Below are 26,171 nucleotides of genomic sequence, written 5' to 3' on the forward strand. Positions count from 1 at the left end.
CGTTATTATAATACCCTCTCGTGCTGCGTCCCGTTTTGCTATACTAGCGCCTTTTCGAATGAGCGAGATACTATAAAATTGTTACCTTCACGGTAAGTGACGAACCGTTCTCGCGTCTGCGAATTCTCTTTCATGACAACAGTGGCGTTTTTGTCTTATTTCCCTAGTCGGAAGGCGTTAAGTCATGCCGCTGAGTTAGGCTAGCTGGCGCGTCGGATAGCCAAATTACGCACTACGACTATTTTTCCCAGCATCACCTATCCGCCGCACGTGTATTTTTTTTTCTTTACTGCATAATACCTTTCTTTTCGTGTTCGTGCCTGCCAACATACCGCTTTGGCTACGTGCGTGTCATGAGCACCATCATCGTCACCAGCAGCGGCAGCCGGTGCGACCGATGGGCAACGGCGGCCTGCGTGTCGTCGCTTGACACCACCACCAGGTACCGTGGTAGATGCAGTAGCGGCTCGCTCCTTGGTGTGGCCAGTGGCGGCGGCCCGTTAGCCACGACGGCGGCCAACTCCAGCACGCCGCCGGTGGTTCGGCGACTGCCGGCCATGGCACCCCTGGCCATCAAAGGCGTAATGCTGTCGCGCCAGAAGGAGCTACCCAAGCTGCCCGTACCGCCGCTCTCGGAGACGCTGGAGCGCCTGTGGCTCTCGCTGCAGCCCATACTGAGCGCGGAGCAACTCCAGGCTTCTCGAAAGGTGGGCATTCGCGAGTACGGAACTTTCCTCCCTCGGAAAAAAGATCCCCTTCGGAACGTCACGAGATGCCTACGCAGCACGAAATAAGTCAGCCGCAAGAGTTTTCGGGAGGGATGAGATGCGAAAGCGATGAATTACTGCGAAGCCTGGCCACATATGCACACATTCGAAATTATGGTACTCGCGATCTACATAATGGCCTACGCCGGGTTTTTCTACGAATACACCTTGATGTAGAAGGGCGGTGCTCATCTGCTGACCTGAACGTCGTGGGTTCGATCGCGACCGCGGCGGTCGCATTTTTGATGGAGGCGAATATGCCAGAGGCCCGTGAGCTTAGATTTAGGTGCGCGTTGAAGAACCCCAGGTGGTCGAAATTTCCGGAGCCCTCCACTACGGCGTGCCTCATAATCATGTCGTGGTTTTGGCACATAAGAGCCCACAAATTATTATTGTGTACAAGGACGGTTGCGCTGCACAGATACAGCCAGGGGTAACGATCATGTGATGATGGGTGATACAAGCGTGGTAATTAATTACAAATTAACGAAAGTCTGTTAACTAACTTTTAATCGATTAAGCTTATCGTAGTCATTGTGATCGGAAAATTGAAGTGAGCCCTTTGTAATAACCGAACATCAGCTTTTGAATGCGCAAAAAACAAGAAAAGAAAAGAAAGAAAACGATTATTCGCGGAACTGGGACACCGACAGAGCACACAAAACCGAAACTAAGTGCTCTGACGCGCGCGTGTCCGCACCTCTCGAGGTGACGTTGTTGGAATAGGAGTTTTGGAATCGGCTAGTTGGCTTATAATAGTGTCGTAATAGCTGAGTTACACGCGTTTGATGATCGAAACACGGTCCTCGCTCATTTCGCTCTTTCCTTCGCTACGTCGGCTGGCCTCTCCTTGTCGGCTTGCGTCGAAATACATGACGAGGGTGAACAGAGAGTACACGTATACGTCAATCAACAGCATCTGCTCCTGGTGCCATTCCAGATGCGCCGAGGTAACGTCACGGCGAGCGCTGTGGATACACTGAAAACCGACTATATCGAACTCGGGTAAATCGAACTATCCTTTATATCGAACTGTGTTAAAACACGACAATGCTTTAACTTCAAAGCACCGGAAAATGTACGGCTACAGCGAACAAAAATAGCCGGAACACTTGATATTGAGCGCGAGGCCCACCATTGGAAAAGCTGGCGCCACTGTCGGCGTGACGTGTTATGCAGGATCAGCGATAGCGTCGTCTGCTTCGGGAGCACCGACGGGCGCTGAAAACGAAATTTTAGAATACCGCCAGGCTCAGTAATTCTGATTAAATGGGGAGGTTCTCCCGCTTCAACTGTGCGCTTGACAGCACTTGAAAGCACTGCAATATGCAGTCGCTGTCTTTGAAGGCGTCTTATTTCGGTAGGCCAATACTCGGCGCCGCAGTGCATGCAGGACGTACGCAATGGAGCCCGGTGTCACCCTTCGCACGTGTCCGCAGAGTAAGAAGCTTCGGGAAGCTTGGCTTGTGGAATGGTAAACATCCATCGGCTACAACACGCGCGTGCAGCCAGCACTTCCGCGAGGAAGATTGCTTCGTTGTGGGGCTGCGATGGTCGGTGAGTAGCAGGAAGCGCTCACTGAGACGCTCGCCCGTGCACGCTGGCTGGCCAATGACGCCTTTCTCCCTCAAGCTGGCCCATACGTTGTGCACCTCCATATCGACCGAAAACTTAGGTTGATTCACTACCAAATACGAGTTGCCCCATCTCAACCTTATTTGTTTTCCGCGGAGCCGCATGTGTTCTCGTCGGAAAGGTGTCACGCCTTTTGCGTTATATAGACGATTTTGCCACCAAAATTGCTGGAGAACATATACCAGAGAATGCTGCGCATTGAAACTTTCCATTGCAGTTTCTACACCTTGTTTTTACCTCGCTTTGTAGGTATACTTGCTGCTTTTTCACTGCGACTCCGAGGTCATGCGGGTCCTTGTCTGCTGCCGTCGTTTAGAGAACTAGTCCAGTGAACGTTGTGATATCTGTTCGCATTTGCTTAGCCCGATGCCACATGTTTCGCCTCGTAGGCTGCTTCTTCTCACAGCAGTCGCGAAGCTTATGGTCTTAAGCTTTGGTATATGCATGTTTTTGATGCTATAGATAATGGCAAGTTCAGTGGAATGGAAAGGGAACGGTAGGATTTATGTTAAAAAAGAAGGCACGGCACATGCTCATATTTGTTTTAGCCCAAACCAATGAATTTACTGGATAAAAAAAAAAAGAAGCAGCGGGAAATTTCAAATTGCTCGCTGAGGAGACCGATAAACGTAGAGTGGAACGCCACTGTAGTAATAATGATAATGAAACGTCCAAGAACTTATAAGAAACAAAAATGACTCTTACTAATGGAGCGCTCAAGTCACCGTATAGGGGCCAATTTCTTTAAAATTTTAAGAACTTATTTTCGAAAAGCTTTGATAACGTCCACGCAAGAACGGTTACTTGCGCATACAGTTATAAATGCTCACATTTGCTGCAGCCGCGCTGTCGCTTGATTGAGGCTTCATTCTCGTTTTCACCACTTATTTATACAGACCGCTAAAAGAGTGTACGCCACATAATTATCCCTTAGAGATTGTCTGCAATTTCAATCAAGGAGTTTGTTTGGGGATACCCCATCGCGGCGACCGCGCGCAATGTGCGCTCACTTCATGTATTCTGTAAACAGATACTGCCTGTTAGCAATTCTTCGCTTTCTTTTTGTACAAGATTATTATTTTGACTGTAGAAAGCTTCCCTCGCTTCGAAAGTACAGAAATGTCCAGCAGGACTTGCGCGTTGTGCTTTCGCGGAGCGCTGACAGCCGAACGCACGAGGAGCGCGCCGGCGTTATCATGCATATAAGAGAGGCGCGTTCGATAAAGGGCGACTCCGTAACTCCTCGCCCCCAATATAGAACATCAGGCGATGGGAAACTCCCCAAGAAGTCAGCTTTTCCTTATCCGAATGGGACTTCCCACATGCACGTGGGACAGTGAGCGGTGCGATTAGGAGGGCGCCTCGCTGAGCGAGTAGAAACTACCGCTTGCCCAGTCTCACACTTTCTCCAACGATTCCTCGTCGCCACGCTTGTCGGCCCATCGTGCGGGCTCGCCGTTCGTTTCTCCGTTCCCTTTGTTAACGCGACTGCTGCCGTAAAACGGAAAATACCTGGCTGTTCTACGCAAGGCTGGCGATAATCAACGCACCTGAACGTAGACAAAATAAGTATGCCGTCGCCGCTGCGTACAGCATCCCAAGAAGAACGCTGAGTATGATATTGAAAAACAAGGCCGACCGACATTAGGGCCAAGGCAGACTAGAGGCATCCGGTACCCAACGAGTACGCACAGCTGCGCATGTAGATGTTGATGCGCTGCTTACATCGATACCATATTTTCTCGCTTATTGCGAGTTCGACATATTCGGGTTCGACTGTACCGCAAAGGCCTGGAGAGGGGCACGGGATAGTTTTCTTGTCCTCCCCATTTTGTAGCGCGCTAAGCGCTGCCGCGTTTGGCATTGTTGATCGTGACGGTAATTTTAACTCGACACGCGTGTTTAATTGAAATGCAAAAAAAATATATCGGAGGTGGTCTAGGGCATCTTTAAGGATAGATGTAATGACTAAGAATGCGGATATCCCCTCCTTGTTACCTTGGCAACATCATTGTTCATATCATGCGCTCGTCAGAGATATAAGACACGCTATAATACAGTACACGTATAGCCACAAAAGAAAAAGGACGCCCAGAGACCTAGCTGTTGAGTTGCGAGGTACTCATCGGTGAAAAAGGTCGCGGACGGTTCATCCTATTTTCGCGCCTACCGCGTGAAATCTGTCACATGCACGCCTGGGAGGGCTAGAAGGAAACATATATATATATATATAACTTTATCGAAACAAAGACTGCTTGGTTACTGTGGGTGGAGCCTCTCTTCCAGGGTCCAACTGGCTATTGCGTCTCTTCCTCGACGGCCTTGGTCGAGGGTCGCCAAATGGCTTCTTAATGTACGCACAGCTGCGCATGTAGATGTTGATCCGCTGTTTACATCGATACCGCATTTTCTCGCTTACAACTCGCCCCTGCATATAACCTCAAATAAAAACACTAGTGTCGAGAACCCCAAGAAGAGTATCGTGATGCCTCGGAACGCATTGAATATACTTTAATTCTGCTACCTTAAAATACACTTTCGGTTTTGATATCGAGGAGGTGGTTTCACAGTGACGTGTTCACACAGTCTGACGTAGGTCTAAGTCACGTGGGGACAACAACTCGTGACGTCCTTGCATCAACATATGGCGTATGCTGTCAGTTGCACGTTGTGCACGAAAACAACGATGAGTGATTCATCGTCCGGCGACTCCGATAGCGATTTCAACGACTTCGGCTGCATTCAGGACGCAGAGTTGGCTTGCAGATGCTGGGCGACAAAAACGTTAAAATGAAATTAGAATATTTTATACGTGTTTCCCGGCTCCCATGTGTGGAAAGCCTTAACAATGCATGTCGATGAAAGAAGAAATGTCCCTTTTGCGATGCCTCACTAAAGAGCAAAACGATTTTTCTCATATTAGTAAAGTACTCTTTCACGATACCAAGAACGCCACGCTTGCTGCGAGACGACGCTTAGTAAGCGAGAAAACGCGCAACAACAAAATGTAGGTGGCGACGCCACCTTGGGAAGTTTCCGCACCACTCGCCGTGACATCACATGTTTTAACGGCGCGTGCTAGGGACTACGTACGTAGTTCGCAATCGATAGAAATGAAGTATATTGTCCTCTGAGGGGGCCATAGACTTAACATACCAAGTTTGGGGCAATTTTGTTGAGCCAATGGCGCCAAAATAAGCTAAATACACTTTGAAATCCGTAACGTCACGCGGGAAGATTTCGGCGCGAAATTTAAAAATGGAACTTTGAACTTGATTTTCTCCTGTATTAGTAAACCTATGATGGCGATATTAACAACATTAGAGTTCTCAGAGCACAATTCATCGATCTAAACCGATTCATTGTTTCTCTTTAGTGTACTCCTTTAAGACCCGTTCTGGGAATCGATGAATATCGGTGTGAGTCAAACGCCGTCATCGGCTGCATGCGGCGTGCTCTCCTCCTCCTTTCCCACCAGGCGATCGACAAATTGGGGGAACGAGGTGGCGAGGGCGAGTACCTGCACAGGATGCTGACGTACCGGTACAAGCGTCTGGACAACTGGGTACGTGCACGCCTCCACGTTTAGCTCCACCAAGCCTTGGCTTAGCGCGCGACATGACTGCAACTCCATCACGAAAACCTGCTGACCGTCGCGTGCATTACCGGTAGAAATGTGCATGAATAATCTGCGATGAACGCCTTTTTTATTTATTTTCTCCCACGGATTTGTCGTTTCGATCGCTTTTTACCACATGGGCGAAATGGGACGAAACATTCAGCAACGTTGTGTTGCTCATTGCCATGGCCCTAAATAGCTAGTGACATTCGACCTGTATTGCATAATGAGTGCTCAAGTAATGGCGTCGCCGATCGTGGTTCAACTAAAGACGATGCTGCATAGCTGCACGTGCTTACAAGCCCATCTCTCGCTTACCATGACAGACGCGCGCCTAAATTTACCATTTCTCAAGACAAGCAGACTGTACTTGAGCTAACTTGTTAAATAAATAAATAAATAAATAAATAAATAAATAAATAAATAAATAAATAAATAAATAAATAAATAAATACTGCACCGCAGTTGTTTGGCAAGTGGCTGGCGGGAACGATGACTACACAGTTGCCATACTTAGGGTCTACTCTTCAGACTGGTGCACCTATTATGTACCTGGAGCAAGCATATCACTGGCGTAACCGTGGGGAGGGGGGACGGGGCGGGGGTTGGGGGTCTTCAAACCTCCCCTGATATTTTTCAATATTGCATGGGCATATATAAAAGCACAAATATAAACGTACGCACGAACATATATAATGTATAATAGAACCCGCCCCCCCACCCCGAAAAAAAGTTTCTGGTTACGCCCCTGAAGCATATAGATTTTGGAGCGGAATTTCGGAACTGGCGTAAGCCTTGAAAGGCGCGCCACATTTTGCCGCGAAACGCAACGCGTGGGCCAACAGTGAACGTGCCGCAGCCGAGCCGTATACTGCTACGCAGCTGGACGAGTGGTGGCTGAACACGGCGTACCTGGACGTGCGGACTCCCCTGCCGGTACACTCCAGCCCGGCAGCCATCTTTCCCCGGCAGACATTCACTTCGGAAGAGGACTTCCTCCTGTTAGTGCGCATGCGCGCTTTTCTTGCACGCTTCGCGATTGGGCACGGTCTGCCTCATGAGCACGACTACATGCTTCTAGGACGTGCACATGAGCCAGACCGACTTAGCACCTGCACGAAGTTTGTCCCAGACGTCCGTGCAATGAGTCGGCAAAAAAAAAAAAAAATCCTGGAAAAAGTGTGGCAATTAAAAAAAAGTCAACTAGCTTAAACCCCTAATCTTCTAAGTGCAGCAACGTCACATTGTGCTCGAAATTACTACCGAGCACGAGCTGGACTGTTGCAGTGATAAAGCAGAATTTTATGCGTTCGCTTTTTGTGCAACGTATTTTTGGTGTTTGTCGAAACGTAAAGCAACGAACGACGAAGGAAAGGATCAGTATCAAATTTCTTGCGAAATTGTGCAAGAATAGTGCAGAGATTTTAAATGTTGTAAAACACCTATACAGAAAGGATGCCTTAGAGGACAAAACTGTGTCCAAGTTGTGTTCAATTTGGTCGGGTGCTTTCGGGAAGGCCGTGAAGACCTGGAGGACGATGCAAGATCAGGACGATTCTTCACCTTGCGCGAAGATGAAAGTGCCGAGCGCGCGCGTTTCCTTGCGCTCAGTGACCTCAGAATTACTTTTAGAATGACAACGTATTGTACCTCCTTTGGGGCACCGGATTTTGACTGAGAGTTCGGAAGTGGGAAAAGTTTGCGCCGAGGTGGTGCCGAAATAAATTCTTACTCCTGAGCAAAAGTTGGGACAAAGCAAGAGAACGTTGAATTGGTCGTCACCGTTGATGCTACATGAATATGCGAATACGACATTGAGACGAAGTCGCAGAGCAAGGGGTAGGCAAAGAAAAGTGAGCCAAGGCCAATCGAAAAACGCCGGTATCCTTGTTCGTCGCATGTTGCATTTTCAGTAATCGTTAGGTACTAACTACTGAGGCACGTATGCATAAAAACAAGGCGCGTAAACATGTACGCATGATTACGACCTTATAAACGTGAAGAAAAGTACGAAAATAAAAACAGTAATGAATAAATAAATGACTGCGGTGCTGACAGTGCACCACGCGGGCGCGGCTCCTACGCGCTTGAGGAGTGGCTTCCCGGTATAACATCGCAGCCTAAGATGGCGGACCTTGGCGCAACTATGGCTTCCTATGGGAGCCATATACAGTCACTCCAGAAGTTTCCACGAGGCAGCGTCGCTTACGCGGCCTTTCGTGTTTACATCTGTTTACTCGCTTACCATATACACACTCTGCTAATGGCATACGAGTGAGCTATTGGCAAATTCACAAGTGTAACGAGTTAATAAACAGGCTTAACTCGCTAGTTCTCTTTCACTGAGAATTAACAGACAATCAAGCGAAGGAAAGTATAGGTGATGTTATTTGTAGTAACTGTCATATAAACTCGAGGAAATTAAAGTGGACGAAAAGATAACTTACCGCCGACAGGGACCGGACCTGCAACGTTCGAATAACGCGTCCGATGCTCTACCAATTGAGCTATGGCGGCGGTCGTCCTCCCGTCAACTTTATCCGGTATATCTGTGCATTTAAACTTGGGAGTGTTAATCAGCGCCTCTCGTAGCCATGACGGCGAGTATGGAACATCCTTTTTCTGCCTGCTGGCGTCACGTAGCACGTGATCTGTTTACGAAACTGGCAGCTGACCAATAATCCATCGCCGTAGTTCAATTGGTAGAGCATCGGACGCATTATTAGAAGATTGCAGGTTCAGTCTCTGCCGGCGGCAAATGAACTTCTCGTCCACTTTAATTTCTTCAAATTTACATCGCAGCTACTAGAAATAATTTCCTCTATACTTTCCTCGGCTTGATTGTCTGTTAGTTCTCATTAATATTGTATCTAAAAAAAGAGAAACGAGCCCTTAAAATTCCCCTTCTTTCGTTCTCTTTTACGTCGTTTGAAGTGTCTCCAAATCCTGCGCGATCATTTTTGCCAGTTCTCTGTTCGAACGATATTGGTAGCCATCGCACTTAATACGGTGCAATGCGTTGTCGTGAAATACCGCTCAGTACCCTTACACGAATACTTATATAAGCGACGGCGGTATGCCCAAAAAAACTGCCCCTCAATTTGAGCAGTTTTTTTTTCATTCGATGGTGCTTGGTTCTTTCGCCAAATTATCAGATTTGCTGCCAAGTTGACGGCTGCCCTGCTGGAGTTCAAGGACTTAATCGACAGGTACGCATATAGAATATATGCTGCAACTATTCTCACTCTCTACCGCCTAAAAACCGTATTTTCTCACATATCACCTGCACCAAAAAACGGAAAAATGTGCTTAAAAAATGGGGGTGCGAGTGATATGCAGGGTTCATATGCATGCATGTTTTTGTTTTCCTTTTATAGAGTTGAAGTTAGGCGTGCGAGTTCTATGCAGGGGCGGGTTATATGCGAGAAAATACGGCATGTATATACCAAGTGTTTACTTTCACAAATTACAACCAAAATATTCACGTGTAATTAGCGGATAACTCACTTGTAATCGTTTAATTAGATTACTTTCCTGGGGCCAAGATCATACCTACATGACAAGTAGAACTGCGTAATTCACACATTAATAAAACTGCAGCTTCTAACTTTTTAATTTCTTTAGGGCTCGTAAGCAGCTTAGAAAACTGGAGCTGCTGAGTTTCTGGAACGAATCTTGGAAATTATAGTATTTGCTTCGAAATAATCACCGTCAAGCTCGCAAAGATAAAATGACTCACTGATTTAACGAAACGCTTTATAAGCAGCGCATGCGGGACGAATTTGGCTTGAACATCAACGCATTTCCTCGCACGGTTTGAGAATCGCATCAGGAACCTGGTGCCAGCCTCGGGATCCCTTTTAAGCTTGATACGCGTCGCGAACTAGTCGGCTTAGTTTGTTAACTACAATGTGTGTCCTAGAGGGAAGAATTGAAAAACAAATTCGTGGATATTCGTTAATTAGTCAAGTACGGCTTCACGTGCAAGTATATAATGCTCGCCTCTTCGAGCAATAGTACTACCCGCTATAAGCGATTTTATTATTTTTTTAGTCTACTAAGAAAATAATCTCTATACACAATTGTTTAGAAAAATAAGATGACAATGCACTGCTAAAAGTGATCGATGACAACTATAAAAGAGCAACTTGCATTAGTAACAAAGTAAAAAAAAAACTCGTTACAAACGCTTTATAATCATCTGAGTATACTATAGCGTGCTAGAGAACAAAGAAATCACAAGAAAAATTGCGAAACTTGAAGGAAAACAACAAAACTTACAGGTAGAAGGGAAGTATGGACAACACAAGTGTTCAATTGTCCATATTTATTTCCTGCACCCATTTGCTTTCAGACTTACTGTTACACTTCATACTACAGGACTGCGCTAGACAGCGCAGTTACGAAGTTTGCACTGACGGCCCGGCCCGGCATGGCGACATTCGAAAGGTTTTTAATGCCACAGTAGCACGTAGCCTTTATGAACAGGTTACCTATAGTGGCTGTTATAGCCGTATACATGCCCTTCATCGCTCTATTTAACCCGCGCACGTAACTGCATGGGCGATGTGAGCTCTCCCGTGTACGCAGGCAAGCGCTTCCCCCCGACCTGGCGGGGCACCTGCCGCTGGACATGACCATGTACTTCAAGCTCTACTGCATGCACCGCGTGCCGAAACCCGGGCGTGACGTGCTCGTCTCGTACGCCGACGAGCCCGATCCGCCGCGCCACATCGTCGTCATGCACAACAACCACGCAAGTACACCCATCGTGATGCACGGTGGTCGTATAGCTATAACAGAAGTCTCATGCGACCTGCACGTTCTTTACATTGGTACGTAAAAGCGCCTCGACGCCCGCGGAGAGATGTTCCGTCGTGCGTCTTTACCGTATTTCAATGTTCCAGTGACGTTGAAGGTCCCCGTCGAAATTGCGTTCTAAGAAAGCTAGCGATTTCTTGGGCGCAATCTTGCGCCTGTTGAAAAAGCACGGTGATAACGACGAGGACATTTGTTTGCCGTCGATTTCATGGGTCGAGTTCATTTGACCGCTCTTCGAACCAGTCTCGCAGCGCCGTTGTTCGCATGTAGCAGATAAGTATAGTGTAGACTTGGGAATCCCACTATTGGACTGTGTGCAGAATCTGCAAAAATATTCGGTTCATTTTCTTTTTCTTTTTTTTTTACGCTGTAGATTATATTCTACAACTGTGATTGTACATTAAACTTTTAAACGCCGGCCGTATACATTCAAGAATGTATGGCACTATTCGCGACGTGCGCGGCTCTTTAGAGTTTACAACAACGGTTAAGAAAATTCGTATACGGTAAAAAGCGCGTCTTGCGGCCGAACGAGAACTTGATACAATTGCGGTAATGCGGTGAAAACGAAAAAAAAATTCAGGCAGCTTCGCGCTAGAGGTGCCAAGCCTGAAGGAAGTGCGGAGCTGGGCAGCCTTCTTCGTTTCTCTTTATTTTTCTCCTTTTCTCTTTTTTTTTCTTTCTTTCCTTTTCTCTCTCTGTATATTTATTTTTCTTTCTCGCACTTTCTATCTTTCTTTCTCTTTCTTCTCTCTCTCTCTCTATTTCGCGCTTCTGCTTTCTTTCTATCTCTTTCTCTTCCTGTTTTTCTCTCTATTTCTATTTCTCTTTCTTTCTGCGCTACGCTTTACTCTCTCCCCTCCCCTTTACAACGAACGTATACTGGGTGATGTGACTGTTAAGCGGTGTGCTTCTCGCGTCAAGGTGAACACTGCCGCTATAGTGTCCACTGTGAGCACGGGGAACGTGGCGAGTGTTTGTAGCGGTGTACTATTTACTTCAGTTTTGGTAGATGGAAGATGCCTCCTTTAAGGGGTATTCAGACGGAGGAGAAATGCTCGGGGGGTAAAGGCGGAGCCTAGTGACGTCAACTCGCGAGGAGAAGTCGCCACAAATGCCCCCCACTCACACGGACGGGGCGAACGGAGGGGGAGACCAGTGTTACCAGACTACTCCTGTGGCTTGTACCGCCCGTTTCACCAGCTGCCGACGACGATGACCCCTGCTACAGATGACCCCAACTGCAGACTGGACACCCACTGCCGCTCTCTGCAGGAGCAAGTGCAACAATGTGGCCAAACAAGAGCCAGAAATTCCGCCACATCCCCCACCGCCGGGGGATTGTTTGTCCTTTCGGGGAAAACGTCCCCGTCTCCTCCGAGGAGGCGCGGGGGGGTCACGCCCACTCGCTAATCCGTGACGTCGTGGTCACGTGATCCGCAACCCCCCCGTCTCCCCCGAGCATTCCTCCCCCGTCTGAATACCCCTTTAAGTGCTGCTAGTATATAAAAGCGAACGCGTGCAACTCCGAAAACGTCTATTACATAGGATGACTCGATGTCTATTACACTGGATGACTAGACTCGGAACATCACAGTAGGCAGAGTATCGTATTAGCGCCTCGGGGTTCTATATGACGCTGGACTGGCAGTATGAAGTTCTTAGCGTAACTTAGTAACTATGCGCAGTTTAGATTGCTCATTATCGTCGCGGGCGGAGGTGGCAATGAATGACGACGGCGAAGTCAACGTTTATAGAACCAGGTTCTATAAACGTTGGACGAAGTGTACAGCGGAACGCGCTTCGATTGCAGCGGCGTTGTACTCTTCATCCCAATAAACACACGCTGTGTATACAGTTTCTTCCCCGTAACAATAAACGTGGGCAGCTTGCACTAGTGGTGCAAGGCTGGACTAACCGCGGAGCTTGTGGCCAACCTAGGTTATTAGCAAGATCTTAATTAGTGTGGCGTTATTTAGCACGGGCCTAATTAAGAAGGTTCTCTAATTAGCATTGCTTGATTAGCATATGGTCTTAATTAGCAAAGTCTTCTCTCTCTATCTCTGTTCTGGTCTGTTTCTTTGTCTCTCTCTGTTTATTTCTATATTTTCTCTTCCGTTTATCTGTTCTGTGCTTCTGTTTTGTATCCTTTAGAAGGCACACGCATTGAAGAAACGCCTACATTGCACATCATTGTGTCAACCTCCATGGGTGTGCTGGCCACAGGCCTTTTTATCCGCTTAATCACTAGGCGATACAGAAAAATGTGCTCTAACTATCCTCATTTCTAGAATGTAGTACGTCGCCAAGACGAAACTGTCTTTATTTATAGTCAATGCTATGATGAAGAAGAGGGCGAAGAGAGAGCGCGCTGGACGAGTTATTGCGTTGCACATGCTAGGCGCCGCTATAAGGTAGAGGCCGTTCATGATGATGATAGTTTTCTGGTGACGCGAACCAGCGGAACGAAGAGCGTAAACAGCTCCGCTGCTAATACTAACCGTTATAGCGCGTGCGTGTGCGTGTGTGTGTGCGTGCGTGTTTTAACGACATCTGTACGCACCGAAACATGATCAAGTATTTAGGTCATTGCTAAGCAAAATCAAACTCAGCCGTAGCAGGAAAGACTCCACGACAAACAGGCTTACAGGCTAGCAGTGTGGGCGTAGGACAAAAATGCTGCACGAAGATTCTCGAGCAGGTATATCGTCCAACAGCGAGTGGTCAAACCGGCGGACAGGACGGACACAGCCGTGATAAAGTAGCGCCTGAGCGTCCACATTTCAGTTCAGTTCAGTTAGTCTGTCAGTTATGTGAAGCGTTCAGCGGTCATACACAAACAATCCTTTCCTGTCGACGGAGAACTAGGAACCTTTATCGAGAAAGTAAGAAAGAGAGAACGCTGTAAAGTTCGCATCTGAGCTACCACACTTTCGCGTACGATGACCACGAGTCTCGATACGATTGCCAAGCAAACACCTTGAAAGCGTGCTTCTCCGCAATAAGAGATTTTGTGTGGAGAAGCCCACTTGGGCTATTCCTTTCGTTGTCCGATTTCCCGCAGGGCTTTAAATCGTGGACATTGAACAACTTGGAACTATAGGTAGCGAAAATACGTAGGCGCATTCACAAGCGAGAATACGCAGGACAAGCGCGAGATAACTCATTTCTGCGCTTGTCCTATGTGTCCCCTTCTTGTGAATGTGTCGACGTATTTTGCGCAGAAAAATCTGAATGTCGTCGGGTGAACAATCACTTGTAGTCCACTATGTCGAGTGAATGTATCGCGCGTATGAATGAATGAATGCAACGTGCACATAACAAAAGATAACCCACTGGACGACGGCCACATAAGTCCTATCCAGACATACAGGGTCTGTCCATAAAGTAATGAGACTGGGTCTGATAAAAAAAAATTATTGATCCGTTTGTTACGTACTATTGAAATTCTTCAAAAATAGTTTCCTCGGGCGTCGATACACCGCTTGCAACGCGATTCCCACGCTGTAAAGGCTCCCTGAAAGTCGGCTGCCGCGACCTCTATCAGAGACTCTGTGACAGCCAGTTGGATGGCAGGAACACCGTCGAAACGGTGACCATTCCGTCTTGTCCTGAGCTTTCAGAACAGGAAGAAGTCTTCCTGGGCTCACATTATTGCTGTATCAGGGCTGCATTAGCCCAGATGTGAGCCCGGAAGACTCCTTGTTGAAAAATTTTAATAATATGTACCGATCGGATCGATATATTCTTTTTGCCGGACCCAGTCTCATTACTTTACGGACAGACCCTGTAAGCTCGAAATTATAGAACTTAAGAGGCGGCTCTAGCTCATGGCTAACTCTGATTCCTCTATTCGTGTACATGCACATTTAAAAAAAAAGAAAGGCTTCTATTACACAACCAGTTAACCTACTTTAATGCACTTATATTTTTCGGAGCACGAATATCATTCTGCAAAAAGAAAACTACCAACTTTCGATCGGTACATCTAAACTATTTTTTACAGAAAAAGATGCGATACAGTTTCTCAAAATCGCGAATCAGTAAATGTCGAAACAAAACGCTTTTCTCCGTTTCCACGTTTCTTCATAGATAGGAAGTACGCGATGCAATCAAGCTCGTCCTTTCTAGCCGGCCAGTTAGCATACCTTGCAAGCTGCAGTTGTGACGGGACAAGGAAGGTTTTTCGAGGAACCACTGGCCTCATGAACCACTTTCTCGTCGTCGTCAATGCTGAGTCGCGCGAATGCTTCAGTGGTGCTGCTTATAGAGTCCTGGGTATTGGGCAAGAAAAATAAATACATACGCTGTAGAGTGAAACGCCTTTATATCTAACTGCTCGGGACCTTCAATACACTTCGTTACAAAGGTTTCACAAAGCGTAACGCTAGCATTATAGTGAGGACCTTAGGGATTCTTCGTTATACTGGCCGTTTCGTTGTGAAAGAGTCCATTATAAGGCATTCAGCTGTGCATTACGGCGTTTGTATGTACATATACTGCTCATTCCTAGGCAATGTTTCTTAATTTTGACAAGAGCCTCAGGCGGTTGCGCATAACGTTTGCACCACGAAGCGCGTAGGAATGGACGCCGAGACACCATAAGCAGGCCTGATACCCACACGTGCCGGTCACGTTGGTCGGCACTGAACGTCGCCGACGTCACTGCTGGGCTAAAACCAAGCCTGTAACACGGCATGCTTGTTCTGATGCGTTAGTCTTAACGGAATTACCTTCATATACAAATACGCCTGTCTCGCAATAAAAAAAAAAATGAATCCGTACCTGCGAAGAATTTGACTCTGTGTTCGGGTCTCCTGGAGTTTCTTCTTCCGGCTTGATAACCACGAGAATGTGGGGGTTGTCCTCGTCATCATCTTCGTTATCTTCGTCGTCATCGTCGTCGTCGTCGTCGTCGTCGTTTTGCCGTTGCAAGGAGAGGAGGCACTGCTAGCAAGAACGTTTCAGACGTTTCATTGCATACAGTATATGCAGTATGGTATATGCAACATACGGTACATGCAACATACGGTACATGCAAGTACGGTATATGCATGCAGTATATGCAACGGTTACTATAACGTATGCAAACAAGACAGAAGTTCACAAAGGCTTGAACTGTTGAAAGGAAACCGAAAGAGGGATATCGCATGAGCCAACGTTTTGACAAGGTGACTTGTCTTCATCAGGGCAGCAACTTGGTTTCGTTAGCAGCGTTTTTTTTTTTTACGCACGCCTTACTCCCTCTACAAGGAGGAATACAACGAAGAGAATTTACAGCGGGGATTGCGTTTGCCCTTTTCATTCGTCCCGTGTTTTGTATACACGCCTCCCTTTATTCTATTCTTCCGCGAGGTGCGATTTGTGAAATTTATTTATTTATTTATTTATTTATTTATTTATTTATTTATTTACATTACCCTCAGGGCACATAAAGGCGTTACAGAGGGGGTGGGTAATATAACAAAAAATGTAGTAAAAAAAACAGAACACAATAATACAACAAATTAATTAGAATAGATGTTCAAACAATACTCAGTTATTCGAGGCTTAAGATATGATCGGTTAGTGCAGTCTTGAAGGATGACACGTCCTCATTGGAGGCGATGGAGGGGGGAAGGTGGTTCCACTCGGCACTGGTTTTTGGCAGAAAGGAGTCTGAAAAAACGTTAGTACGGCAGAAAGGAATAAAAACTTTATGCTGATGGTCAAGACGTGACGATATGTATGAAGGCTCGGAGATGAGTTCCTGTTTAAGTGAAGTATTTTGGTAAATGAGTTTATGAAAAAGACATAGGCGAGAAATTTTTCTTCTAGTTTGCAAATCAATTAGTCCAAGGTTTGATTTCATTAGTGAAACGCTAGATGTGCGGGTATAGTTTGAATTAAGGAAACGTGCTGACCGATTTTGAACTGACTCGATGATAGCTGATAATGTTTTTTGACCGGGGTCCCACACAGATGACGCATACTCAAGCTTAGGTCTAATTAGTGTTTTGTACAGCATTAACTTCAAATGGCAGGGGGCTTTAGAAAAATTTCTGCGTATGTAGCCGAGGGATCTGTTGGCATTGTTAGTGATGTATTCGATGTGCGCATGCCATGAAAGATTATTGGTTAGCTGTATTCCGAGATATTTATATGAAGTTACGTAATCAAGGTTGATGTTATTGATAGCATAGACGAAAGAAGTGGATGAGTCAGTGCGACGCGAAAAAGACATGATTTTGCATTTAATGGGATTTAGGAACATAAGCCATTGTGAGCACCACTTAGATATGTTATCTAGGTCTGATTGAAGAATAAAGTTATCATGCTGATTAGTTATTTCACGGTATAGAACACAATCGTCGGCAAATAGTTTTATAGAACTATTAATAACAGTAGTAGTAGTAGTAAACAACTTTATTAGGAAAGCCGTCGGTTTCCTAAGCGGAGATGGCTGTCAGGCCGTGCCTGGTTGCCACCTCGTCAGCGCGTTTGATGGCCCGGAGTCCAGGCTTGTGGTCGTGAGGGTTCTCTCCCAGGCCTCACTTGACGGTGACTGTCCTAGGAGGTCTGCTGGGTCCTTGCTGCATCCCCAGATGATGTGGTCCAGGGTCGCGGTCTGTGTCTTGCAAAGGGTGCAAGTAGATGTGAACAGAGCTGGGTAGATGTGTCGGTAGATGTACGGGGAAGGGAATGAGTGGGTTTGTAGCCGGCGCCAAGTGATTTGTTGAGCTTTGTTTAGTTGCGGGTGCGGGGGTGGTTTGGTTTGCCTTGTTAGCTTGTAGTGCTGCGTGATGTCGCGAAAGGTGAGCAGTGGTTCGTTCACTTCTCCATCGTGGTCCGAAGTCTGGCCCACCGCTCGGCGTACGAGTCCTCGAGCTTGTCTGTGGGCGGCTTCGTTACCCGGGTTGCCTGCGTGCGCTGGGACCCAGACGAGTTGAATGAAACTGGGATCTGCATCGTCGGCGTTGCTGGCGGCGGTGTTGCCTGAGGCGTTGCATGCCACGTGGGGCAAATGGCGGAGGATGCGTGCCGTGGTTGGGGAGACCGTGCCACGTGCAAATCGGATGATGGCAGATTTAGAGTCACTGATGATTGTTTCGAATCCGGCCATTGCGGCAAGGGCTATGGCGGCTTCCTCGGCCTCGGTTGGGTCTTGTGTGCGTATGGAACCGGCGCATATCGTGGAGGGCTCTTTATCGACTGGGGTGCGTTTCGCCGATACATTGATTGCATATGCATGTCTGGGGGCTGCGTATCTTGCCGCGTCGACGTGAGCAGCCTTTGTGTCCGTATCGTAAGCGCTGTGAAGGTTTCTGGCGCGGGCCGATCGTCTGCCGTCGTGAATGCCGGCCAGCATGTTCTTCGGCAACGGCTGCACGATGAAGCGTTTTCTGAGCAGGGGTGGTAGCGAGATCAAGTCTGGTCCACTTGGTGATGAGGGGATGCCGATACGTCGGAGTATCCATCTTCCGGTCTTACTGCCCCGCAATCGTTCGATTTGTGCAGTTCGGTGAGCTTCGATAAGTTCTTCTAGCGTGTTGTGAATTCCGAGGCTGAGAAGGTGCGTTGCCGATGTGGTGCGGGAGAGGCCCAGGGCGATCTTGTGGACTGTGCGTAGAAGTCTGTCTACTTTTTCTTTTTCGGCCTTGAGGAGTCGTAAGTACGGTAAAGCGTAAGTGATCCTTGTGGTTACGAAGGCGTTTAACAGTTGGAGAAGTTCCTTTTCTTTCATGCCATATTTTTCCGCGCAGAGATTCTTGCTAAAAGCCGGGCAGTCTGAGTGATGGTGACCGCAAGCCTCTCCAGTGCGACGGTATTGCTCCGTCCAGTTTGTACGTGGAGGCCGAGAACGCGCATGTGCTGCACTACCGGTATTTCGGATCCGGCGATCCTGATAGTGATGGTTGGGGGTGGCGGGTGTTTAACCTTACGGTAGTCGGGAGGGCGGAGAAGAAGGAGTTCGGATTTCTCCACTGAGCACTCGAGACCAGCTCGTGCGACGTATTCGGCCACAGTGTCCACGGCCCGTTGCAGTGCCTCCTCGATCTGTCCGTCGGAGCCGGTAGTAGTCCACACCGTCACGTCGTCCGCGTATAGGGTGTGTCGGATGTTGGGGATGCGGTCGAGAGACTCTGGGAGTTGGTTCATTACAATGTTAAAGAGGAAAGGCGAAAGAACGGCTCCCTGTGGCGTGCCTTTGTTCGATAGGGCAAGTGTCTTCGTGGCATTGCTGTCATTGAGGGAAAGTTCCACAGTGCGGCCATGTAGGAAGGAGCACACGTAGTTGTAAGTACGTTCCCCAGGGTTTGTCGCAGCCAAGTGTTGTGCTATCGCTTCATGTGTCACGTTATCGAAAGCCTTGCGCAGGTCTATGCCTAGCAATGCCCGCGTGCCTGCACGCACGGGGTCTTTCAATAGATCGTGGTGGATTTGTACCAGGGCGTCTTGAGTAGATAAGTGGGCGCGAAAACCGAGCATGGTTGGCGGGAAAAGGTCTTGCTCTTCCGCGAGTGCTTCTAGGCGCGCCAGGACCACATGCTCAAAGAGTTTACCGAGGCATGACGTTAACGAGATTGGGCGAAGATTGGATACATCAGTCTTTTTTCCGGGCTTTGGTATGAACACTATTTTCGCGTGCTTCCATTCTTCTGGTATACTGCCGGCATGCCAGCAGTCGTTGAAATATTCAGTGAGGGCAGTTACTAACTTTGAGTCTAGGTTGCGGATTGTTTTGTTGGAGATTCCGTCTGGACCTGGTGCCGAAGTTCTGCGAAGCTTGAGAATGGCTGCATACACTTCGGCTTCTGTAATGTCGGCATCGAGAGTTGGGTTTGGTTTCCCTTCATAAGGTGGTAGTGGTGGCGCTGGTTGGTGAGCGTGGTTGATGCATTTGTCCGCCAGTGCAGTTAGCAGGTCTTCGTCTGATCCGGGGTGTTTGTGGACGAGGCGTTTAAGTCTGTGTCGCGCGGCTGCTTTTGAGTTGTCAGGATCGAGTAAGTGGCGTAACAGGTGCCACGTTTTCTTATTGCCTAGCTGTCCATTGAGTCCGCTGCACAGCTGGCCCCATTGCTGGCGGGCTAGGTAGGTACTGTGGCGCTCAATTTCATAAGAAAGGGACTGCATTCGGCGACGCAATTTCTTATTGTGGCGTTGCTTCTGTCATCTGCGCAGCAGGCTTGCGTGTGCGTCCCACATGTGGAGGAGACGAGAGTCTGTGGCAGGCGTTTCGTCTGCTGCCCTGCTTTCGCGCGTTGTGCGTCGAACGTGGTCGTTTAGTGAGGCTGTCCATTCCTTGAGGTTCGTTATGCTGTCTGGGGCTTTACTTTCACGGACTTCTCTAAATTTGGGCCACTCCGTGATTCGAGCGATTGCGTTGGCTGCTTTCTTGCCAGCTGACGTCTGGACCTGGACGCCAATTATGTAGTGGTCACTACCAGCTAGTTGACAGGTGTTCTCCCACCTGGCCTGCGCAATATTCTTGCAGTATGCGAGGTCGGGCGACGTGTCCCTACACACGCTGTTTCCTATGCGGGTCGGCGACTGCTGTGGGTCATTTAGTAGTGTGAGATGGAGGTCCTGGCTGAGTTGCCATAGTTTCTTGCCTCTTTTGTTCACTTGCGGGTAGCCCCAATCAGGGTGCCTGGCGTTGAAATCTCCCAGTATAAGCAGTTGTGCGCCTCGGGTGAGCAATGTGGTTTTCCGGAAGAGCAGGTGGAAGTCATCGGCCCGCGCCCGGGGCGCGCAGTATACGTTGAGGACAAAGAGTGGCTGATGCGAACGTTTTCGCGGAAGAATCTCCACGACTGTGTGTGGAATGTCTGGGAATTCTAAATCGTGTTGCTTTGCCGTGAGGCTCTTGTGGACGAGCGTGCCCGTACTTGGAGCTTCTTGGTTGTGCTGGTCGGTGAATTGTTGGTAACCGATGTAGCCGGGGAGTGAGACAACAGCTGTTGTTTCTTGTAGTGCAATGACGTGTGGAGGCGTTTGGGTATTTGCAAGTCGTGTTTCTTGTACGAGTAGCTGCAGGTGGTCTTTCTTCTTGCGGAAGCCCCTGCAGTTCCACTGCCATATAGTCAAGTGGGTGCTGGCCATGATGAATCAGTGGGAGCATTACTTATGGGCGTTGTGGGTCCGCTGTACTGGGCTGAAGAGTGAGATGACACTCGGTTGCGTGTGCCTGCGGTGTTGTTTACGGTGGTTTCCATGTTTGCGAGTCGTGTCTCCATGTTCGTTAGGCGTGAGTCTACGGATGCGAAGGCTTCTGTTACGGCGGCGCGAACGGCGTCTGCAACCGTGGCATGGACCGTCGTGCGGATGGCTTCGGCAACGGATGCGTTGACCGTTTGAATTATTCTCGCCGTCGTGTCCTCTTCGGATCGCAGCGTTTCCGTGGAAGTCGTTGCTTTACGTTTGGCTGCTGCGGCGGGTTAGGGCTGTGGGGCTGGCTGATGCAAGTTCTGGCTGGCCTTTGACAGTCTGTTTTCTAGGGCGCGGTTCTGCGCAAGCAGCGTTTCGATCTGAGCTTGTTGCGTCGCCATTTGAGACTTTAACGCAGAGATTGTTTGGGAAAGTTCCTTTACGAGCGAGTCTTGCGTTGAGCCCAAGACGGAGCCTTGGGGAACACCTGACTTTACGTCACAGCGCTGGGATGCAGCATTATTAGCAGTTACAAATTGAGTACGGTTAGTTAGAAAGCATTCTATCCAATTGAAAATGTTAGGGTCAATATTAAGAGTACTGAGTTTAAGAAGTAGTAAGCGATGAGACACCTTGTCAAAAGCTTTAGCAAAATCTAAGAAAATGCAATCAATTACTTGGCCTTTGTCTAATGAGGAAGAAATGCTATGTATAAACGATATTAGTTGTGTTTCGCAGGAGTAGTTCTTGCGAAACCCATGCTGAAATGAAGTGAAGAAAGAGTTTGATTCAAGAAATGAAACGAGATTAGAAAATATGACATGTTCAAGGATTTTGCAAGGTATGCTGGTAAGTGAAATGAAGATACGAAAATTAAGACATACTGAACTTATGGAACTGTCAACAAGTTTAATTTTTCTGCCGATAGCGTAGGCTTGGGGGGTCCGCATAAAGAAAACGCAAAAGATCGTGGCACCATCTTCGAATTAGTGAACCAGCGCTCCGTTAAATTTCAGAGACTGTGGAAACTTAAGACATGACAAACACAAAAAGAAAACTAAACCAGCCTTATATCAACCTTTCGGATATGGCCGAGTTTATTCGATGGAAAACAGCGAGAGAAAAAGTGCGCGCGCGCGAGTGAGAGAGAGAGAGAGAGAGAGACAGAAATATAGCCGCGACGGGGACCCCGTAGCGCAAATTATTTTGCTCGCTGCCCGTAAATTTTATGCCAATGCTGTTATTGGGTGGGTGTCGTGGGTCTGGCGGCATTTTCAGGCCGTAACTTAAGTAACTTCTGTGGAGGAGAAAAGTCTATAAAATTGCTAGCCTCAGTTTTTATTGACATTCTGATAAACTGTAATTATTTATATGTCTATCTTTAATTCTAAGCACGTCCACATGAAGTCACAGCCTACACCGCCTAGGGGATCAGTTGAAGGAACGCCGTATGGCACCGCCACTTTTGAAGTCGCGTCATTTCTCGCCTTATCAAGCGCCCGCACTCATGAAAAGTATGCTACTTCCGAATATCGCTAAGTGATACTGCCATTCGAAAGTAAGCAAAACAGGCAACGTATCGCAGCCATTGCGGACTCCTCATAAAAAAATGCAATGGCGATGAAAGAAAAAGTAAACATACTGGAAAGTACCGCGAGATACGTTCGACGCCACACACTGACGTCATCGGCTCATTTAAATGATGGCATTCAAGGCAGATGTTATAAAGCACCACTACAGCTCGATACTAACAACCCGAAGTTCTATATGCGCACCTAAGATAGGTGCACGAGAGCTGAATTCCGCATTTCTATCGAATGAGGACAGCCGGGAATCGAATCCACGACCACATGCATTAACGGAGAAGGCAGTTATATAGTGAATAAAAAAATCGGACATGATATTTGTGTGTGTCAGTACCCCTTTCTTTTAAATAAGTGTACGTTTCGTGCTCGTGTTCGCATCTCAGGGGGGTGCGTGACGGCTGCGTTCCTGAAAATCAAGCCGTCACATTTTATTCGTCAATTTTTTATGATCCGCAGAGAGCAGTTCACCTGGCCGCGTTCACGACTATCAACACAGCAGAGTAAGAAATTGTTAAGCTATTAGGAAATGGGATTGATCAATTGGGCGTTCCTGGACTGGACAACTGAAGAGCTGAGCACATGACCGTGTTCAGTATCGTGGACCCCTGTGCAATGTAGAACTAATAATAAACAAAATAGTACACGTACATGTTCTGCAGCATTGTCGCCTGTAGCTGGTGGAGAAAGTGCGGGCTGCTGCTGAGGGGCATCACTGGTCGGGTAATAGGTCTTCCAGGTGAACGCGTCCAACGGTCGCAAGCCGTACAAGGAGCGCGACCTGTACCCGCTGCTGGTGTCGGTGGTGAAACAGTCGCGCTCGGTGGCGCCGCCCGTCGGCATTCTCACCAGCGAGGACAGGGACTCGTGGACCGCTGCCTGCGAGCGACTTCGCGCCGACGGTGAGTACTGCCGGTAGCGGTAATGGTGGGGACGTCGGTGGCGGCCGCCATGGGATCGACGGGTGGTCTCTGCAAAGCTGCGCGCGTCGTACCTCGGTGAAAACAATGTATTATATGCGGAAAGCCAGGGAATGGACGTCCATGACATCTACGTTCATAAGATTCAGGCGCCATTACAAATTCTTGTTTTTCATGATGGTGATCTTTATCGGCATCTCCTTTCAAATGGTGCGGCGACTAGAAGTCGTCTGGACTAGTCCTTTTTCTTTTTTACAATGGAGTGTTTGGTCTATTGTACTCCAGCATCATATCTCTTTTCTTTTTCCACACAATCCTCAACTTCTATGACGTGCTCGCACTCACGTAACTTCTCCAGTTTCATCAATCCCTTCACTCCCTTTCCTTTGCTACCGGTATACCAAACGTCCCTCGCAGTACATCAACCTCCGGCCAGTAAATAATTCTATGTTGAAACTAAGAGACTTCAAAAGATGATAGTTGTCAGGCGCCGTCTATAGTAGAAATCAAGAGCCTTTAAAATATTAACGTTGTGAGGCGCCGTCTATAGGGAACGTTTCACCGAAAAAAAAAAGACTTTAAATCGGCTTATTATTTGACACCTTACCTGCCCTGTGACATCATGCCTCCAGAAGGAAAGAGCTACCGACCACAAATATACTCTCTCTCTCTCTCTCTTTTTGTCTCGGCTAGCGTCCGCAAGCAGCGTACCGCCCCATGCTGAGTAGCAGGCCAGAACATTGATTCAGGCCGACCTCTCAGCTTTTCTGCCATAATAAACCATTTCTCTCTCCATGCGTCCTCCAAAGAGTCATAGGCGAGGGAACGCGTCATTGCTAAACTTGAAGATAGAGCGCCAGGAATGCAATAAGACATATTTGTGGCGCCTTGTTTGTCTCCTCCCGCCTTCGTATTGTTCCTAGCGTTGCTTCTCCTTCAAATACAGCAGTGACGTGCCGTGTGCCAGACCTTAAAATTATTTAGATCAGCCGTCAGAATGTAGTATGCATCACAACAACTGCTAACAGAATGGATGTGTGGTTGAAGGAAAGGAAAAAGGCACTATTTTCTGCAGCCCTTGCGGGAGCACGGCTCCGCGCCTTCAGGGGTGGGTGTAAGGAGGGAGTAAAAAGAAAAGTAGAAGGAAATAGAGAAGGAAGTGATAGGGGGTCGGCAGGCGCGACGAAGAGAAGACAGGAAAGATGGAGGATGGTCACAGGAGTTCGAGGGACGGGAACACGATTCAGCCAGGGGCACATACGCGTCGGTGACGAGGCGGCGAAGGCCCCGCCGATGAGAGGCGCACGGCATGGCGGTCGAGGAAGCCGTCACGGGGCGTCGACGGCGCGAGGCACGAGGACTAGTCCGTAAGGCATCGCGGGCGACACGTCCGTTCTCCACGAAATCCAGCGAGCAACTCCTAACAGGGGAGCCCACTCATCCCGAGTCATGAAGAGGCAGTTCACCGAAGGAAAGGATATGCTCGGTCGCACACGGGCAGGCATTCCCAAATCATGAACGGCTACTTACCGCTGTCCTCAAAACGAAAAGCGTACAATCATTGCATTCAGCCGGCACTGACATATGGGACAGAAACATGGACGATAACAAACTCGAGAAGTTAAAAACTGTGCAGCGTACAATGGAACGGAAAATTACAGGCGTTACCTTAAGAGACAGGAAGACAGCAGAGTGGATCAGAGACCAAAGAGGGATAGCAGATATTCTGTAATTGGCATTAAGAGGTAAAAAAGAAAGGAGCTGGTAAGGCCGCGTAATGCGTAGGACCGTTTCACCGAAAAAAAAACACACCTTAAGTCGGTCCATTATTCGACACCTTACCTTCCCTGTGACATCATGCCTCCGGAAGACAGATGACCGGCGGTCACTTTGACTGAAGGAATGGATAACAAGGTATGGGAAAGATAGAGGCGATATAGTAGATACCCGTGTACTGTGCAATGTCAGTGCACGCTGACGAACCCCAGGTGGTCGAAATTATCCGCAGCCCTCCACTATATGTGCGCTTCATAATCATATCGTGGTTCTGGCTCGTGAAACCCCAGAAATGAATAACAAGGTATGGGAAGCGCTATTCCGAGGGCGGCCAGCGACACTACCGTTTTGTCGCTTTGGAAAGCAGTGCTAGTGTTTTGAAACACCTTTCGAGTGTGCGTGAGGGGCGTGGGTGCGCGCTCGCTTTGCATCTTTCTTGGCCTTTCGAGCCACAAATTTGAAACTCAGAAAAAATATAATTAGGAATGATGTAGCGGACCGGAATTTTTTTAGCATGATATTTTCGAATACGATACGGAATTTGATGCGACCTTTTGCAATTATGCAATTAATTGCAATTACGCAATTAATTAGACCTAATTTTTACTAAGTGAGCATTGGCAGCAACCACAACAAAAAAAGAAACAGTATACGCGTGAGGCGACCACTAAGGAAACGCTGTCGGTCGCATCTTCGTATCTGGTTGCACTTTCTATGATTAGCTTGGTCTTAGTTAGCTGGTACAACTGGAGTGTGCCGAAAACGGATAATTCGGTCGTCGCCAATCTTCGTCACTATAGCTTTTGGCATCGATTCTCATTGCCAACCGCTACGTTAAGAACGTAAAAGTTTTATTCTTTAACTGTCCCGGTTACATGTCAATAGTTGCATCTCCATGCACGTGGGAAAAGTAGCCATCTTT

The 26,171-nt window shown here is 47.8% G+C and overlaps 1 protein-coding gene across 1 annotated transcript in view; it reads left to right on the forward strand.

Moving 5' to 3' along the window:
• Positions 1-396: 396 nt before the first annotated feature.
• Positions 397-26,171, forward strand: part of LOC119371813 (uncharacterized) — a 104,757-nt gene continuing 78,982 nt past the window's right edge. The window contains 6 exon segments of the mRNA XM_049411608.1: positions 397-707; positions 5,881-5,967; positions 6,904-7,022; positions 9,177-9,230; positions 10,612-10,777; positions 23,284-23,455. Coding sequence (XP_049267565.1) covers positions 558-707; positions 5,881-5,967; positions 6,904-7,022; positions 9,177-9,230; positions 10,612-10,777; positions 23,284-23,455 — 748 coding nt within the window. The 5' untranslated portion in view covers positions 397-557.

Source organism: Rhipicephalus sanguineus, chromosome 1, assembly GCF_013339695.2.
Source record: "Rhipicephalus sanguineus isolate Rsan-2018 chromosome 1, BIME_Rsan_1.4, whole genome shotgun sequence".
Lineage (NCBI taxonomy): Eukaryota > Metazoa > Arthropoda > Arachnida > Ixodida > Ixodidae > Rhipicephalus > Rhipicephalus sanguineus.